The sequence below is a fragment of the Prinia subflava genome, chromosome 4, assembly GCF_021018805.1.
Source record: "Prinia subflava isolate CZ2003 ecotype Zambia chromosome 4, Cam_Psub_1.2, whole genome shotgun sequence".
In the NCBI taxonomy this organism is placed as follows: domain Eukaryota; kingdom Metazoa; phylum Chordata; class Aves; order Passeriformes; family Cisticolidae; genus Prinia; species Prinia subflava.
This window is the reverse complement of record NC_086250.1, coordinates 67,441,804-67,459,569: the sequence shown is the minus strand read 5'-3', so window position 1 is coordinate 67,459,569 and position 17,766 is coordinate 67,441,804. Positions and strand designations below refer to the sequence as shown.

At 45.8% G+C, this 17,766-nt stretch overlaps 1 protein-coding gene across 1 annotated transcript; it reads right to left on the bottom strand.

Moving 5' to 3' along the window:
* Window positions 1-2,759: 2,759 nt before the first annotated feature.
* PHYH (phytanoyl-CoA 2-hydroxylase) lies at window positions 2,760-12,603 on the bottom strand. The gene is made up of 9 exons (XM_063397031.1): window positions 12,290-12,603; window positions 9,974-10,029; window positions 9,729-9,839; window positions 8,772-8,937; window positions 8,116-8,197; window positions 6,991-7,172; window positions 6,088-6,237; window positions 4,957-5,088; window positions 2,760-3,724 (listed from the first exon to the last, which is right to left on the bottom strand). Exons 1-9 carry the CDS (start codon window positions 12,434-12,436, stop codon window positions 3,671-3,673), a joined length of 1,080 nt encoding a protein of 359 aa, XP_063253101.1. The 5' UTR covers window positions 12,437-12,603; the 3' UTR covers window positions 2,760-3,670.
* Between the last annotated feature and the right edge of the window lie 5,163 nt (window positions 12,604-17,766).

The window sequence follows — 17,766 nt, the reverse complement described above, 5'->3', positions numbered from 1 at the left end:
ACAGGGGCAAAAAGCACATGGATCTGCCTCAGAAGCTCAGGCACATGTTTCCCATCCTGGTCATTAGAGGTGATTTTAAAGATTGATTCCTTTTCCTTGCACTGCCTTCGCTCATTTCTTCCAAGCTACCTGCATTAAAAAACCCCACAAAACAACAGCAACAACAAACCTAGAAAACAGCATCTCTGAATGCAGTGTTTCCTGCTTGTTCCTGGTATGAGGGCATCTGTTTGGCCACAGAAACACCCATTTACTTATTCACTGTCTCTTCGAAGTCTCAAACAGAAATGTACAGACAACACTAAATTAAATTAAAAGCTACAAGCTCCAATGCACAAAACCCTGCTTGGTGTAAGCCAAAAGGCTCTTTGGACTGATGTGAGCAGTGAAGGTGCTTACATGGGTGTTTTAAAAACTGCACTCTTCTTGCAAATCCAGTTACAGAAGGATTGAATAACAGCCTCTCCTATCTAAATACCTGCTGGCACAACCTCGTCCTACCTGGGCTGATTTGCACTGAAAAGACAGCAAGGAATGCGGATGAAATGAATTTTGGCAGCCCAGAGGTGGGAATGGTGATGAACAGAGCTGGAGGAGGAATTTGCAAAGCTCCTGGGCTGGTTTCCAGGGATGTGAAGGGGCTGCCTGTGGAGCAAGGGCGCTTCTCCAGCACAGGCAGGCAGCAAGAAGCCTTATCAGCAGAAAGGCCAAAATTACTTGAGTTACAAGATAAGGCAGTGATTTTAGATTAGCACAAGGTCTGGAGCAGAAACTGTTTTATATTTTGCGTGTCCAAATTCAATTACTTCTTTCTCCAGCTGCTCTTGGATCATGTTCTTAACATCACTGCAGTGGCACTCTAAGCTGGTGAGGTGACAGCTGTGAGGACACTGGGCATCACTCACTGCCACTTTGATTACAAATGACTGCTGGAAAAGGATGTCCCACATCCCAGATCGGCTTACAGAGCCAAATCTACTTTGAGAAAACTATAATGTAGTTAATTAAACTTCCTTTTCCCTCCCACCATTTCTCTTACATGAAGTATGACTTTGATCTACAGCATTAGAAGGCAAAGCCAGGATTCAAAATCCTTCCTTTGGCACCTACCCAGTGTCTTCACATCAAAGCGCTGAGCGTGCAACGCTGTCAGCAAGGTCAGGAGTCAGAATAAATCTGACATTTCTGAACTGCTAGTCTGGAAAATAGCACATGAATTCTTAGCAAAAGATCTTCTCTGTGTTTACTGTGTTTACCAAGCTCCAGGAAGCTTTTGTTTTCAACACATGTGAAATGTCAAGGCAAAAAAAAAAGTGTCTGAAACCCTGGGGCTTCATGCAACAGCACATGGCCAAATAAGCAGGATGTCTAATTTTTACATGCTCCTTTTTGAAATTTGGATGCTGCTATTAAAAAAAATAGTCCAAGGAGGGTTTACATGGTTAACCTAAACTTCAGGAACGTGAAGTTAATTGGAAAGAAAGTTTTAGATGTAACATGCTGTCACATCAATTTAGGAGCACACAGGTACCTCCACCACATGAACCCGAACACCTACACCAAACCAAATTATGAGAAACATCCCACCAAGCCAGGGCTAAACTAAAACACACTGTTACCAAAATAACTTTAAATGTTTTATTTTTGATTCAATTCAAAGAACTTTTCTAATAGGGTAAGTGCTGCTTCACTAAAGTACACAGCAACCCAAGCATTTCAACAGCTTCTGCATTTCCGTCTCTTGAAGCTCTGCCTAACAGATCTGAAATTCATTTCTCAAAGGTATTATTGCCACAGAGGAGGTATCCAGCAACACCACACATCCATTTGGGAGAATCCAGCTGTGTTCTGCCCAGCAGAAGGAGCACAGCCCGCCCCAGAGGGCGGCTACCACAAGGTGTGGGAAGGAATGAGGACACAGGTCTCTCATCAGGTGGGACAACTGCTGAGTTTAGATAATCTCCGAGGCTGCTGATGGGTTTGTTCTTCTGAAAGAGGCAATTTTAAGCCAAAATCCATAGGCAGAGGTGCATAATTTTTAAAAAACAAAGCTACACTTCCTCCTTTTCATCTCTTTCCTAGCTATAGTAGGAGAAATTAGTTTTGAACCTGGGAATGTGACACCTGTAGCACTTCTCTGTGGTCACAGCTCCCTCTGCAGTCAACCCAGCTCCACCAGTGACGGCAGCCAGGGAAGCCTCTCCATGAATCCTGTGCTGTGAAGCAGACAGAGCACACCGAGTCCTCATGAAAATCCCATGGGAAGGACTCAGCAGAGTCAGCAGAGCCATCTCCAACTCGCTGGGAATCCTTCACCTGGGCCCATGCTCTCCACAGGAGCTGATCAGTGCAGGGTTACAGAGGGCATGGGGAACCAGGACACCCCAAATCACCGGGCTGGGGGGCTGTCCTAAGTGACCCCCATCAGACCTCCTGGTGTTGTGGTCTGAGGCTGCTCAGAGGATGTGTCTGTCTCCAGAACACAGCCCACACACCTCACCCCAGCACCAAGGGTGGGAGACCAGTAATTAACTGTGCTCAAACCTCACCTTCTTTAAAAAACAAACACGAGAACCTAGAGATACTGCACGAAGATGAAGAATCACAAAAGAAGCAGAAGGTGCCACAAGAGCCCATCCCTGCAGCCTTTGGTGCTGTTTTGACCCCTTTTTTGGGGAGTGGAACAAGCTGAGGGTTGATGCAATGACACCCCCACTGCCAGTTTCTGAGCAGCAGCAATGACACACACAGCCCTCGAGTGCAGTTTTGCTCTGATTTATTCTTTATTTCAAAAAATAGATTCTGAAAGTGAAAGAATCTTTCAGAAAGCAAGGACAACCATTGTAAAAGGCAAGATTGTAAAAGGCAAGTGTGCATGATTCCACTCTGCCACCACTGCTTCCTGGGGAGCATCCAAACACTTCCTCAGCCTGGCAGCAGCAAAGGGCACCTTTTCCCAGACCTGCCAGACTCAAAAGATCCTCTCACTTCACACTGCCTTGGATCAGTTATGCAAGGCCAGGGGGAGGCTGCTTTGTTGGCCCAGTGGCTCCCAACACTGTCAGACTCATTTCACCTGTGCCAGAACTGCTTGGTCAGGTGTGATGCATGCCAAGCCATGCTTGAGGAACTCTACCAGCAATCATATTCCTGTCCAGAAATCCCATTTTCCTCTGTGTGTGGTTGTTGCTTTCTCTTCAGCCACTTCCTTACACCCTTGATTCTGAGAGCTTGTAACTCTGATTTATATATATATATATTTTTTTTTTTTCATAGGAAAGGAAGCTGGAAATGCTCGAAATTCTTGCATAAAATCTTACATTGGTATAGCATCATTCTAAAGGTGTGTCATGTTAAAAACTTGTAAGAAGAATGAAAACACCAAGAAAACCAAGATGTTCTTTCAAGAATTTGATTCTTCGATTGTCTAAGCCACCCAAAGCAAATCTGTTTTTCTAGGTTAGGTTTCCTTTGACGTACATCAGCTGTCCAAGCTCAGTGCAATTATTCTGAATTAGCATAAAACTATTTTGCAATGCAGCATTTGGCTAAGTTCCCATTACAGAGGTCAACAAAGGGAATTCTGCCTGTCCAGGCAGGGTCTGTGCTCTTCCCTCAGAGAAGCTCATTCTCAGGCCCATCTTTTCCATCCTGCTCTTCACAGGGTCCTCTACAGGTTGATTCTCTCACCTTGCACAAGGCGTGCTCGGAAGTTCCAAATATCCTTCAAAACAGAAATGAGACAAAGGAAAAGCACCTTGAGAGCCAGAAAAAACAGTGACCAGGATTCCAGTTTACAGAAATGGAAATAGAGGATTACTTAGTTCTTATCATCTTGTGAAGTTGAAACAAGACCTGGGCACTCCTCTGGGAGAAAACTCCAACTCCGGCTAAACAGAATCCTTAAAGCTACACGAAAACACAGAGACTCCTCTGGGGTTTGTATGAACAACCTCATTTCCACTCAGAAGGAGAGAGCCTCACCACACATCCCTCTGCATTTCATCAAGCACCTAAACAACCCCAGGAACTGAAAGCCAGGCAAGCTGTGGCTTTACAGACATGAAAGATCAGCTGGCAAAACACAGCTGGGCACCCCTCCCACACCCAGGCACACTGGGGGAAAAAACACACACAACAACACAAAAACACCAAGGGTGGAAAGGAAAGTCCCCCCTTCCAGAAAGCCCCAGATACTGTAAAACAGGTACATTTTTAAAGAAAATTGCTGCTTTTACATCTAGACTTTACTGCCTTGATACTGGCTTTGCATACGCTTGAGAACTGCTGCAGATTAAGATATTCAGAACATTTTCACCCCAGTAACAAAGTTTATTTTTCTTTCAGTGGCTGGATCGCTGAAGAATTTACATTTGCTTTCTGTTTTACTCAATGGTCTCAGTTATTCAGCAAGAGTCCATTAGTCCCTTTTTTTTTTTTTTTTTGAGGCAGCTGATGAGGCACTGCTGACAAACCTGCTGTAGCCTCGAGTATAAACAACTGAGGTGGGATTATATTTAAATAAAAAAATCCATTTGTTATTGCAATCAGATGCAGCTACTTGTTTTTAAAGGAAAATCCATCGCTAGGAGGGGAAACTGTAAGAACTGTGCACTTACAAACTAGACAAGCACTGAATTTATTCCAACTTATAGTTTTGAATTTGAGGCAAATGAACACATTTTCTTATTTACAAGCAGAGGTTCAGAAGGAACTTCTGGAGCTCAAGGGATGTGAAGAAGCTGCCAGAGAGCGAGGCATTATGAGGAAAAAAGCCCCAAAAAAGCCTGCCAGTCATCCTCTGAACATCAGGTCTTTTACCCTGCCAAGCACCTCTGCTTGGTACAGCCTGATCTGCCAAACTAAGCATAGCAAAGAGCACCAATCTGCCACACCAGAGACTTGGGGAAGGGAACTGAGCTGGTTTGTGACAAAGGGCACTGAGCCAAGTCTCACCTTGAGCTCCACTGAAGTTGCATCGTATTTCTTGCACACCATTTCCTGCAGCTCCTTCTCCAGGTGCTCCTGAGTCGTGTTCTTGACATCAATGTAGTGACACTCTGAGCTGGCAAAGTGGCAGCTGATGCTCTGTGTGAGGAGAGTGGGCATCACTCACTGTCACTGTCACTGTCACATCCACTACAAACAAAGCAGGGAAAAGCCTTGTGCATTCCAGACTGGACACATCGCTCCTTCCTTACAGACCATGGCAGCAAACTCCTTCCTCCTTTCCAAGACAGCATCCCCTTGAGAAATACTCTTGCTGCTGACATGTTCTTCCCTTCTCCCCCTCCCTCACTCCCCCTGCATGAGCTGAACTGCTTGATCTCAGAAATCAGGGGCTGGAGGGGAAATAAGGGAGAGTCAGGGCTGGGGCAGCCCTGTGTGCTCTGTAAGAGCTCTTAGTTCCTGCACCCAGAGGGTCACAGCCCACTTATTTTGAATCCACCAACAAACTGCCACAGGGGCTGAAAGAAATGGCCACACAACAGGCAAAGCAAAATGAAAATAGAGCAGCCTGTGCTGCAGTGCCTGGATGAATCCCTTCTGAGACAGCACCAGGCCTACAAAGGAGGGCATTTTGCCTGTTTCAGTTAAATAATCATGCATGTTAACAAATCTTTTATAGAAAATGGCTTGTGCAATCATATAAATTAGTATTATTTATTCAGTGATGGAGACTCCTGTTATCCAGAGATGGGACACCAAGAAGTCAGGGAAAAAATTAGGGGAAGTCTTGATAGCTGGGACAGCTGAAAGGGAACTTTCAGAAAAGCAACTACAACCAAATAGGCTTTAATTTAAACACAGATTCAACATCTAATTTCCACTCCTGTTCTGTTTTTTCTCAAGCAGCTGCACAGTATGCACTTCTTACAGAAGACAGATTTTTAAAAATAAAATAATAAAAAATACAAGAGAATGCTAAAGTATATTAGGAAGATAAAAACTCATTAAAACATTCATCCACATGAACTGAGAAAGGATTCAAAGGAGGTGGGGGATAAAAAATGAAACAGGGTAGTTGGATACTTTTTTAAAAAAAGTCAAGAATATAAAAGAGTGTATCAAGAGGTGTTTTCCTACCTTTCGGAAACCTGATGTCCTGTTTATCCCAGAGCCATGAATGAGCAGGGGATGGAAGAACACTGTGTCTCCCTTCTCCATGACAAGGTGAACTTTGGGAATCTTCTCATCCTCATCAAGCAGCCCATGGAAAAGTTTGTTGGTTTTACCCTAGGAAACAAAAGGCTGAACTGAAATCCCTCAGCTAAAATTAGAGGAAGTGCTGATTCTCAGAGCACAGCAGGGCAGTAGGGACAGCTATGGATATAAGCCTGATGTACAGAATGATATTTCTGTTTTCTGCAGCTGGTTAGGACAAAGATATGGTTTTCAGTGGTCTCTCAGTGGAGAGAACTGAGAAGGGCACTGGGAAACCCCACAAGGGTGGCCAGATGCCAGTGCTGGAGTCCAGCCTTCTGCTCCTGGTATAACCATCACCAGTGACAGGCCAGGCCAGCAAACACACACTCTTAAAAGGAAGATACCCCTTGGTATTTTATTCCATCCAGTTTTCACTGTCAGACTTCTCCTCTTCAGGACAGTACCCCAAAAATAAAATATCAGCTCCTCTTTGGAACATGCTACCAGGCAGGAACAAGTTGACAGGAGGGAACAGAGCCCTCAGACTTGGCAAAGGCAGTGGAAAATGTTGGCATGTGTTTCTGCTGTCATGCCACAACGTGCTGGACATTTTCTAGGTGAAGGTGGGAACAGAGGCAAATCTACCCACATCACATGGAGTGAGGTCACCCAAGAAACTCTCCCAAATCAATGTCAGTTTTGCATAAACAGAAAAAAAAAAAGAAAAAATTACTGGAAACCTCAGGTTTGACCTGCACATCCTCCCCCTACAGTGAGTCCTTCACTCAGTGAGCCAAAACTCATCCCTTCCCCCTGCATTCCTGAGCCCTCCATGACAGCTACCTCCTGCTCTGGATAGCCGTGGGGCTTCAGGGCTGTCCTGTGTGTCCCTGGCTGCACCACCAGGCACCCGTTGTCCTGGTCCGCCCTCTCCATGGCGGTCCAGGCGCACACGATGCGCGACGCGGGCCGGAACGGGAAATAGTGCAGGTCCTGATGCATGGGGTGCAGGAAAGTCTGTTTGTCTGCAACACAGGTTCAGAAACCTTCAGCCTCATCACACACAGCCTTTCCCTTCCTGTTAAACCACTGGAGCACACCCTAAGGAGCTGCTGCTTCCCCCAGAGACACTTGGTGTACTCAGTGCCTGCTCCAGCCAAGCAGGTGAGCTGCCATCCCTCCCCGAAATGGGCCATGGTGGTGGCCCTTGGGTCACACAGTGAATGCCACGAGGCTGCTTAGCTCTGTGACCCCTCAGAAGGCTCCTTTTGCTGGCCTTCACCACCACCACACATTTTCATCACTCATTTTGGCTGCTCTCCAGTTTTGAGAACTTTAACCAGCACGGTGTTGCACAAACCTCCCCAGCACAAAGACCTTCAACAGCTGAGCTGTCTGCAGGCACTGGATGTACTGCAAGCAGAATCAACCCTGTCTGTGCTGCACCCTGCTCATGTTTATTCAGCTTTCTCTTAAAAAAAAAAGGAAAAAAAATCCCAATTTATGGACTGCAGCCTCCACAGAGAGTCTCTGCCCTAGAGGCTCTCTTCCATGAAGTCTAAACAAAAATAAATATTCTTGAAGTTTTGCTTGTTATTTTTTTCCCCCCATGGAAATGGAAACATCATCCACACCAAAAGAGCCTTTTATATATAATTTATATACTTATTTTGCCATTGATTATGCTCCTTAAATAGATAGCTAGAATATTTCTACTTGCCTTATTTGCCATACTATTTAGACTTTGTGCAGCCTCAAAAACTCTCTTGTGTTTTCTCATATTGTCTCATTAAACCAAGGTAAAAAGAAAACAAACTATCAACAAAATGCTTTTCAATGCTTTCAATTTTCAAAAATTTTCAATGTTATTTGGGTTTAATTTTTTTACAGATTTTCTAAAATACTGTGTTAAATTCTGGAATACACACAATAATTTATCCATTTTCTTCTAATCCAAGTTTTCCTTACCAGAATCTGGAAGTTTATTTATCAGCATGGTGTGCATTGCCATGATGTTTGGTCCTGTGAAGCACTCAACATATTTGAGGACCTACAAGGCAAAAAATATTAGAAAAACAATTTAGAAACATGAAACCCAAGAGGAAATATTGCTGAGGGAGCTGGATGTTTGGCTGAGGACAAGGGTACAGGAGGTGGAAGCTGGGGAGGATGGAGGGATGCAGGACAGGAGGCAGGATCTGGTATGGCACACAGATGGGAAAGGTGGGAGGAGGCCAAGAGGGAAGATGGTGCTGCAGGCTGCTGGGGGTGTGGAAAGGATGGGGAGGGTACTCCCACAGAGCTCTATCTGCCACATGAATATGGGCTGCAAGGCTGGACCTGCCCAGGGACAGATGTTGGCCTGGATAAAACACATTCACAACATGCTGCTGATCTGCCCCGCCAGCCTGGCATGGTTTGGCCAAGTCACATTCCTGAATGGGTCCACACCAGCACTGCTTAAAATCTTCTGCCTCAACCTCCATCCATTCCCTGTTCATGCAGAACACTCTTAAAGTTCAGCTTTATCTTCCTTCCTTGCTTGTGTGTTTATGGGAGTGACCTGCAGGGTCAGACACCTTCACAGAGGCTCTTCCACCACCACCCCCCCTTCTTTGTTTTACCTCTGGCAGAGTGCAGTATCTGAACAGCTCCGCATCTTCCTGGAAGTCCTGCACTTTGTTAACCACTTTTTCAGACTGACCGAACTGGGATTTCAGGGACTCATCTTTCATAATCATAACTCCTGGTGGCTTCACCTCTCTTTTACAGATCCTGGTGAACTCCTTCCTGCAAACCACAGGGAATGTCCGTGTTGGAAGAACCCAACCATCTCTGCTGGGATGCAAAATCCCCCTGGGCCCCATCTGCACCCAGGGATGGGTCCAGAAAAGTGAGGGCTGAATTAGAACCCTCAGAGAAACTAAGATACATAAATGCACACAGACATGAGGAACAGATGCAAGTTTAGTTTTAAATAAGTAGAGGATTTTTTTAAGTGCCTTAGCAAATAACAGACTGAAATAATTAGTAAGGAAAGGACCTAAAACCTAGTTTAAATTTCAGTATTTGCCTTTTGCAAATGCATTGCCTTTTGCAAAGACAGTTAAACTCTAGACATAACGAAAATAATGTAGCCTTGGTAAGCATTCCTAGATAGAACAGACAGAGCTAAATGCATAGAATTTGTGTAAGAAATTACAAACATTGTCATACATTAATCTTAGCTTAGGATAGGTCCAGCAAGAACACAGAAACTGTGTGTTTTCACCTGATTGGGTAAAAACAGAATTAAAATGCACTGCTTTGAGAATTCTAGGATGCTCATGCTTACAGGACACAGATTGTTGTGCTGTCACTGCTGCTGATAAAAATGCTGCCGCTTCTGCTTGTGATTGAGGGACTCTATGTTAGAAAGCTTCCTGCATGCTGGCAAGGACTAATAACTTTGCTTTCATGAGACTGATTTAGCAATACAATAAAAGGACTTTGCTTCTACAACTACCCAGCCTTTTAGTCTTCAGTGAAGACGCCCAAAGCTCTTTGTGTCAGATCTCCAGAGCTGCCCCCAGCACTCGTACCTGAAGCGCTCGATGTCGGCGTCAGAAACGAGACTCCTGATGAGCAGGTACCCATTGTCCTCGTAGAACTGCCTCTGCTCTGTGCTCAGCACATCGTTGTCCAGGGTGTAGCTGGGACACACAGGGACAGTTAGCCACGTCTAGTGACAACACGTGTCACTAGGACACTTTCTTCTTGGGGGAAGAAAGAACTGAGCTCTGAAGGTTGCTTTGCTTTTATCTCTACCAAGGAAGGTGGAGCTTACCAAAACCTCCCTGAATGAGGAACCACACTGACTTGGGCTGAAGTAGGAATGCTTATCTGGGGTGGGAATTAAGGAATACATAATCAAGGAAAGTAGATTAGAACATTATCTACAAGCATGAGTCCTTGATCCTACAGTGCTCTTCATCTTAAAGGCAGGTGCTGTGCTGGACATTCAATCCACTAAAATCTCGTTCATTTTGCTTCTATAACAATAAACAATAATTAAAAATATTCTAAAAATGAAAATAATCTAAAACAATAAATCATTAGGGGTAAACCTGAGGTTTCACATTCTCATACAGTGTTGCAAACCCTCACCTTCTCTCCAGTTACTCCAGAGATCAGGTCCCTCCCAAATGACAGGGACAGCAGGAAGAGAGGAGAGCTTTAGGCTTGTCCTCTACTTCAATTAATTTCAACAGGTTTTAAAAAAGCATTTGTTTTCTCTCATGCAGAGACACGTTCTCATCAACAGAGCAGTTAAACCCCACTTGCTAAAGCCTCACAAGAACTTTGTGCATAGTATTGAAGTGTCATTCCATAACAAAAATGAGCATTTTCATGCTGGTTTTTTGGTCTGCACATGCACATCTGCTTCAGAGTTTTATGAAAACCACTGACTTTCCTCTACTGCTCATAAAAGCATGAATGCTTTGGGAATAAGAAATAGGTTTCATCACAGTAGCCGTATCTATGGTCCCAACACCAGGAAGTTGAAACATTATCTTGTCAAGAGTCACATATGGTGGGAGAAGGACACACGCAAAAATGTGTGGCAAAAATGATGAGCCAGAAGGAGGAAAAGGTGCTGGATAGAAAACGGGATGGAAGACAGAGAGAAGAACATGGGGAGACCAAGTGGCAACTGCCACAGCAGGTCCCAGAACAAGGAATACCCCAACTGAGGGCACTAGTGCTCCACACACCACATTCCAGGCCTAATTTCAGTGACTATGGGACTTCTGAACATTCAGGCTCCTAAATGTCCACAGGCAGCTGATGGAGACACAGGCACAGGCTGAACCCCAGCATTGAACCCTCCTCAGCACCTCCACCTCCCTGAATGGGGGGACAGCAGACAAGTCCACCCAGGGCTGGACTCCACTTTCAGCACCTTCCTCCCAGGCTCTGCAGTGCCTCTTCCTCTCACTGGTTTTGGTCTTGACACTTTGCAACACTCAGAGGACAAGTCTGGGTTGCTTGGACAACTGAAACCACAAGGCACAGAGATTAAAAAACCAGTGAACTGACATTCAGTGTATCAAATAAATCTATTCTTATTACAGTCTGTCATTTACTATATCCACACACCTTTCTTGCCCCAGCCCAGCTTAGTCATGTTTTTGTCCAAAGCTATTTGCATCATGACCTAGATTTAAAAACAAACAGGTTCTGCAGCACCTCTCTTTACTTCCTATATCTTTACAACCAGGGTATTTTTCCTATCATTTATTCTTAATTTTGTGTTCCTACTTGTGTTATGGCAGTCTGAGTCAACAACTACCCATCTGCCTCCATATTTTTAATCGACTTGAGGACTCCTACATCCTGTTTGATCATATCCTCTTCTATGTATTATAATTCAGAGGTAACTTGTCAGTATTCTGCTCTGTGGAAAAGCAGCTTTTTTTAAAAAAAACAACATTTATGACAGCAGCTTTAAAAATATTCTCAGCAAGCAGTCTCCATTTCACTTTTGGAACCATGGGACATATCAACACAAAAACTTATTTCTACCCAGGTTCCCTTTGCCTTATGTTGGCAGCCTCCAACATTTCCACCTTGGTCCCCATCCAATCACAAACCAAAGCTTTATGTTTTTCGTGCTGTTGCTCTACCAGTTTGGTCTGTATCTTTCAATGAGATCTGTGATCTGCCGTGCAATTTCTAAGTCATGTAGAGTTTATCTCCCCAATCCCGCTGAACCTCGAGCAGGAAAATTCGCTGCAGGGAAGCCTCTGGCTCGGTGCTGGGGCGGTGCCAAGATGCACATCCCAGCTCCCCACAGGCTGCGGGGATGAGGCTCAGGGAGAGTTTTTGGGGTGGCTCAGGGAGAGGTTTTGGGGTGGCTCAGGGAGAGGTTTTGGGTTGGCTCAGGTGCTGACCCCAGAATTCCAGTCGGGGCTGCCAGGGAAGCGCAGTCCGCGGCACCGGGACACGGCTCGCCCTGTGTGTCCTTCCCAGGCCGGTGTCCCTGCAGGACAAACCAGGGGACCCACAAGGGCGCGGGGAGCGAGGGGCGAAGCGGTGCCCCGACTCACGGGGGGCCAAGTGCTGCTGCCGGCCCTTCCCGACCCCACAGCAGAAAGGATACAGGAGCCGGGGCCGCTCCCAGCCGCGGGGAGAGGTGCCGCAGGATGGTGTCCAGCCGGGCCGCCGAGCGCTCCCCGAGCCGCTCCCCGAACCGCTCCATGGCGCCCTCAGCGCTGTCCCGGCCGGGGCGGAGCCGGAGCTGCCGCATGCTCAGAGCCCGAGCGCCCTCAGAGCGCCGGGTCAGCCGGCAGACACGGGACGGCGGTGGGAAGGGCCTGAGGGAAGGCAGGGCGGACCCGGCGCCCTCAGAGCCCGGATCCCGCCGGGAGCCGCGGTCCGAGGGGTGCGCAGGGCGTGAGGAGCCGGGACGGACCCAGCGCCCTCAAGCGCCGGGAGCCGCGGGCCGGCGGCACCCCCGGGCGGGAAGGGCCTGAGGGAGGCCGGGCCGGGCGTGCGGAGGGCTCGGAATTTTCCGAGCGGATTTCTGTACCCGCTCCTCTCTTTTTCCCGTTCTCTGCCAGCAGTGACTGCGTATTTCATCAGCCCCGTGTGGAGGAGAGCGGCGCTTGGCACAGTGCACTGCTGAGGCCGGCATGGATCGATGCCTTATCTTCGGTCTCTAAGGAGACCGTCAGAGTTCACCTCATCCCTCCGTGAAAACGTTTGGCGAGATTTTTGCAGCCCCAGTGTGAAAACAGACCTCACCCCTGCCAGGTCATCCATAAAAGCCTCGCTCATGAGCAATCCAGGCCCTGCTCCCACAGAGGCACCATCACAAATCTCCTGTAGCTCCAGGCAGTCTCATGATGACAGGGTGTGCAGCAAAACTCTGCTTACAGCTGCTTTAGGAAGCTCAACTCCCATTCTGCAACAGGTTCTGCTGGAATCTGGGGTGACATGGTGGATCAAAACTCACCTGTCCATACACTAAGCTTCCTGTTAGAGCTGCAGATGAACAGAAGCCAAGGCGTGGGGGGGAAGGGCTCCTGTACATAACCTGTATCCTGGAAGCTGATTCCCTTTAAAACTGGTAAAACTTTCACTGGTTGAAGTCAACTACAGCAGGTTTACAAACTGCTCTGGTCTGTGGTGCATTCATGTTTACTGCCCTTATGTTATGCTTGGTGGAGTCAACTCCCTTCAAGGGCATAACAGAACAGGCTGTTCACAAAAATGGGACAAACAAGGTTGGGAACCCAGTAAAAAACTCTGTCTAAACGATTTTGTGTAGTCACAGAGGCAAGATTACAGGCACTGTGAAGGTAGAACAGCAACAACAGTGACAGCACCCTCCATTGCCAAAAAAATCAGACCTTTGACTCCTGAGCCATAGGAAAACTCATAAGAAAACAAAGTTAATAAAAGTCCCTCAAATCAAACTAGTGAGGGAGAACAGGAAAAAAAAAGCAACTAGAGTAATAGCTTTATTATTGAGCTCCTAATTGTAACTGCATTGAAAGGCCTATATATAATTCAGATCTATGCTGCAATTGCTTTCACAATCCAAACTGAAACAGGAACCTCAATAAATCTCTTCTGTTTCAAAGTTTAGGTAAAAGCCCCATCAAAAAGATGAAGCAGAATAATACTACACATGCCTATTGTGGCATGGACCTGTTTGCAATGTAGATATTTCTTCCACAGCTATGTGTCAGCATCTTATGCAAAGGTGTCTTTCATCCTTGAAAAAAATGTATAAAAAGTAGGGATATAGCTGTACTGATTTAGAGAACTAAGATGCTTGTATATAAACATAATATGCATTTACATAAACATATATAGAGTCACAGAACATCCTGAGTTGGAAGGGACCCACAAGAACCAGTCCAGCTCCTTGTCTAGTACAAGACAAGCCCAAGAATCCCATCCTGTGCCTGAGAATGTTGTCCAAAGGCTTTTTGAACTCTTGTCAGCCCTGGGGCTGTGACCACTTCCCTGGGGAGCCTGCCCCAGTGCCCAACCATCCTCTGGATGAAGAACCTTTTCCTAATATATGCATTTTTAAACAAGAAGAGCCTCAAACCCCCCTAATGTCTCTGTGCATTAAATACCATTATTTCTTTTTACTTACAGCCTCTCTGGCAATCTTGATGCCAGTAACTCCCATGTGCCCTGTTGTATCCTATCACTCCCCAAAGAATTCAGGACACCTCGCCCACCTTGGCAGGAGCAGCGGGTGCCTGAGGTCACTGCCCTGCATTTGTACCCTCTCGCTGATGGATCGAACTTTAACACAACAAAAGATCGATCTCGGCCACCGCTGGCACCACAGTGACACCAGGGGGTGCTTGTGGTGTAGCCACACCCCCGAGAATCACAACTGTGTGGACACGGAAAAAAACCCCCATCCTTTGCATCTAAACAGTCCAGAGTGATTAATTTTCAAATCCATTGATAAGTATAACTGAAATACAGGCTGAATCTCATGAACCCAGGAAAAGAAACAAGGGAGAAAATTTCTTTGTTAAGGAAACTGACGGTGGCATTAATCATTGTATTAAAATGGATGGCATTTAAGAGAGGCTGTGTCTTTGCAAAGTACTTTTACAGCTATGTCTGTCAGTTTCCTGAATTTTATAGAACATTTTTGTACAGATGGTTTGCATTTGGCTTTTAGTTTTAATGTTTTCTGTTCATTAAATCACAAAACTAATAAAAACTAAACTATTGAGATTCCTCTAGCAGCACAGGAACATTCCTAATGCACAGTCTTATAATTTAATAAGCATCTCAATTGACTATCAAAATCTACATTATGATCAGAACTGTAATTCCAAAGATGAGGTCTTCTGAAAGCTTAATTTACTGTGGTGGGAAGTGGCAGCTGCTCCAACTCAACAAAATTAGCTTTTTTAACTGAGATGCCAGGGAAAACAGATGTTGCTGAGACAATAACAACAAAATCCACCACCAACGCACAGGTTCATTTCTCATCACCAGAGGAGTCAACAAGGGCTTCTGTGGATACATAGAAGGGAGAAGGATGGAATAGGAGCTATGGATTCATCGGGGAACAAAATAAGGGGCAGAGTGACAAAGGACATGGAAAGGGTCAAGGGTGATGGCTTCTCTGCCTTGGGCTTTGCTTTAGTTCCTGGCCTCTGCTGAATTCCAAGCTTTGGGCACCTCTTATCGTAAGGAAGAGCTAATGCCAGGCTCTCTCCAGCTGTCCCAAACCTCTCAGCCAGTGCCCACCCATTCCTTATTGACACAGATCCCTTTGGAAATACTGGAGACAGCTGGATCCACCAGAGCTCTGAGCAGAGAGTGTAACAAACCCCAACTGTGCATGGCCCTGCCGGTGCCAGCCACCCTCAGCAGCCAGTGAGCCAGAAAGGAAAAGTCTCCCTCATTGCTCCTGTTGATGTGCACAGCTCCCAAAGGGATCCCATTCTGCCTCATGACCTCCCAGCTGAGGAAAACGCCTACCAAAGGGGCTGAACAAGAGGGGATTTTATTATCTTTCCCCTTTTCCACCACCAGTCACAGGGGTTGCAATCACATCTCGTGGTCAGGATGCAGATGTGAACTCAGGTGACTCTTCTGTTCACCTGACTTGCAGTGAAAAATCAGTGGAGCACTAAATATCAGCCACTGTGCCCACCCACTCCCCCGTGGGCACTCAGGTTTGCTGCCCTCTCACTGCAGCAGTCACATTCCTTTTCATTATCTCCCTATTAGAAAAGGTTCAATCCTGAATTTAGATCAGAACGTGAAATCAAAAAAATGCCTAACAAGAAGGACCAAACTATTCTGGCACTATATACTGCCACAGATTTTAAGAGCGTTGTTTCCCCCTGAAGCATGGGGAAAGCAAAACACTGAGGAAAACAACAGACTAAAACAGTTGTTTGTAACAACTGTTATAAACTTTCCAGAAATATATGCTATCAAATGCGTTGATTATCCTAGTTAATGTCTAGATTACTAAATACTTTCTTTTCAAAGAAATTTTTTCTCCACTCTTTTCACAACTTGGATGGAGTTTTACAAGCAGGAATAGGAGCAGCTGCATGCAGAGGTTCCTGTGTGTGCGAACGAAGTACATCATGTTTGTATAAATGACTGGACATGGCTACTCAAAACTGTTCACTGTTGCTTTCTCACAGCTTTTTGATACCAGCATCTCAAAACCCCCTTCGTTTAAGAGGAAACGCTACGTGTCTTACTTAATGGGGAAGGATTTAGGACTTGCCAGTCGCTTACAGTATCTCCTCCTACAATCTGGGATCTACAATCTGTGATTTAGCAAAACAAACCATAAAACTTCGTAAACAAAGGTGATGCTCACAGAGGACTGCCCAAGTTATCACTCAGTCAGCGGGGCACCAGGAAGCACTTTGGGATGTAAATTCCAGCATCGGGAAGCATTGGGAGAGGCTTTTAAATCGGCTCACTCGAGGGGATTTTTCCTTCTAGGTGCCTCCAGCGGCCGTCACGGGAAATCCTCCTCCGAAAGTCCAGAGATAAGCAGCCTCCTTCAGACCCCTTCCCTCGGAGATGAACCTTCTGCCCTTCAGGGCACTCTAGGGAAGGACAAATGTTGGTTTCACACCTGCCTGATGAACCCATTATCACAACAAGTGAGAAAACCCAACAGCATCGACCCACAAGGACCTTCTTCTGCCGGAGGGGAACTGAGCCATGGCCAGAGCCAGTTTCAGCTACAACAGACCTTTGTAACAGGCACTCCCACGCAGAACTCAGCTGTTCTGTGCTCATTTGATCTACTTAGGGTTTTTTAAAACTAAAATAACCTATATATAGATACAGTCTTGCCCGCGACCACAGAGCAAATGAACGGAACAAACATCACAAAACAGCAGGGGAAAAAGAAAAAATTAAATCAGTATTTTTTGCACAACTGGTTTTGGATACTTTATTGTCAGAACTGCCGTGAAAAACCTAACAGTTTTTGTTTGTTTTTCTCAAATCAAAAACTTGGTTACTGCTTTGAGATTTTGTGGTGAACCCACAACTCTCAGACTTTTCCAGGAAAAAGAGTGTGAGAGACTGTGTGGTTTAAGCTACTCAAAACGGGGGGATTAAAGAAAAAAAAATTCTATCTTTGCAAAAGGTATCTGTTGAAAACACTATTGAGTGGAAAAAAATGAGCCAAGTTTTTCCAAGAGGTGTCATTACGAGGAAGACTGGAAATTGAAACCTTGCATGATGCAGAAGACTCAGTTAGACACAGTAACTCGTTTTCTATGGATGGAAGCCTTTGTAATTCTTGCTGCAGTAACAATTATCCAAGATTTTCTTCTTGCTGGTCTGAATATCGAGGAGCAAATTCCAGAAGCTGGGAGAAGCTGGACGAGTGGGCTCAGTGCAGTCCAGGAGAGCAGGGAGTGTCTGGGCAGAGCGGGGGCAGCGCTGAGGCTGCTGCAGGGGCAGCTCCCCGTGCTGCCTGGGAAAAGAGAGGCTCCGGCCCTTCCACCAGCCCTCCTCTTGCTGACACTTGCAGGGGGAACAATTCAAAATGCTGCAGACTTGGTGCTGCTAAGTGAAATAAACACAATCAAGTGGGTAATATAA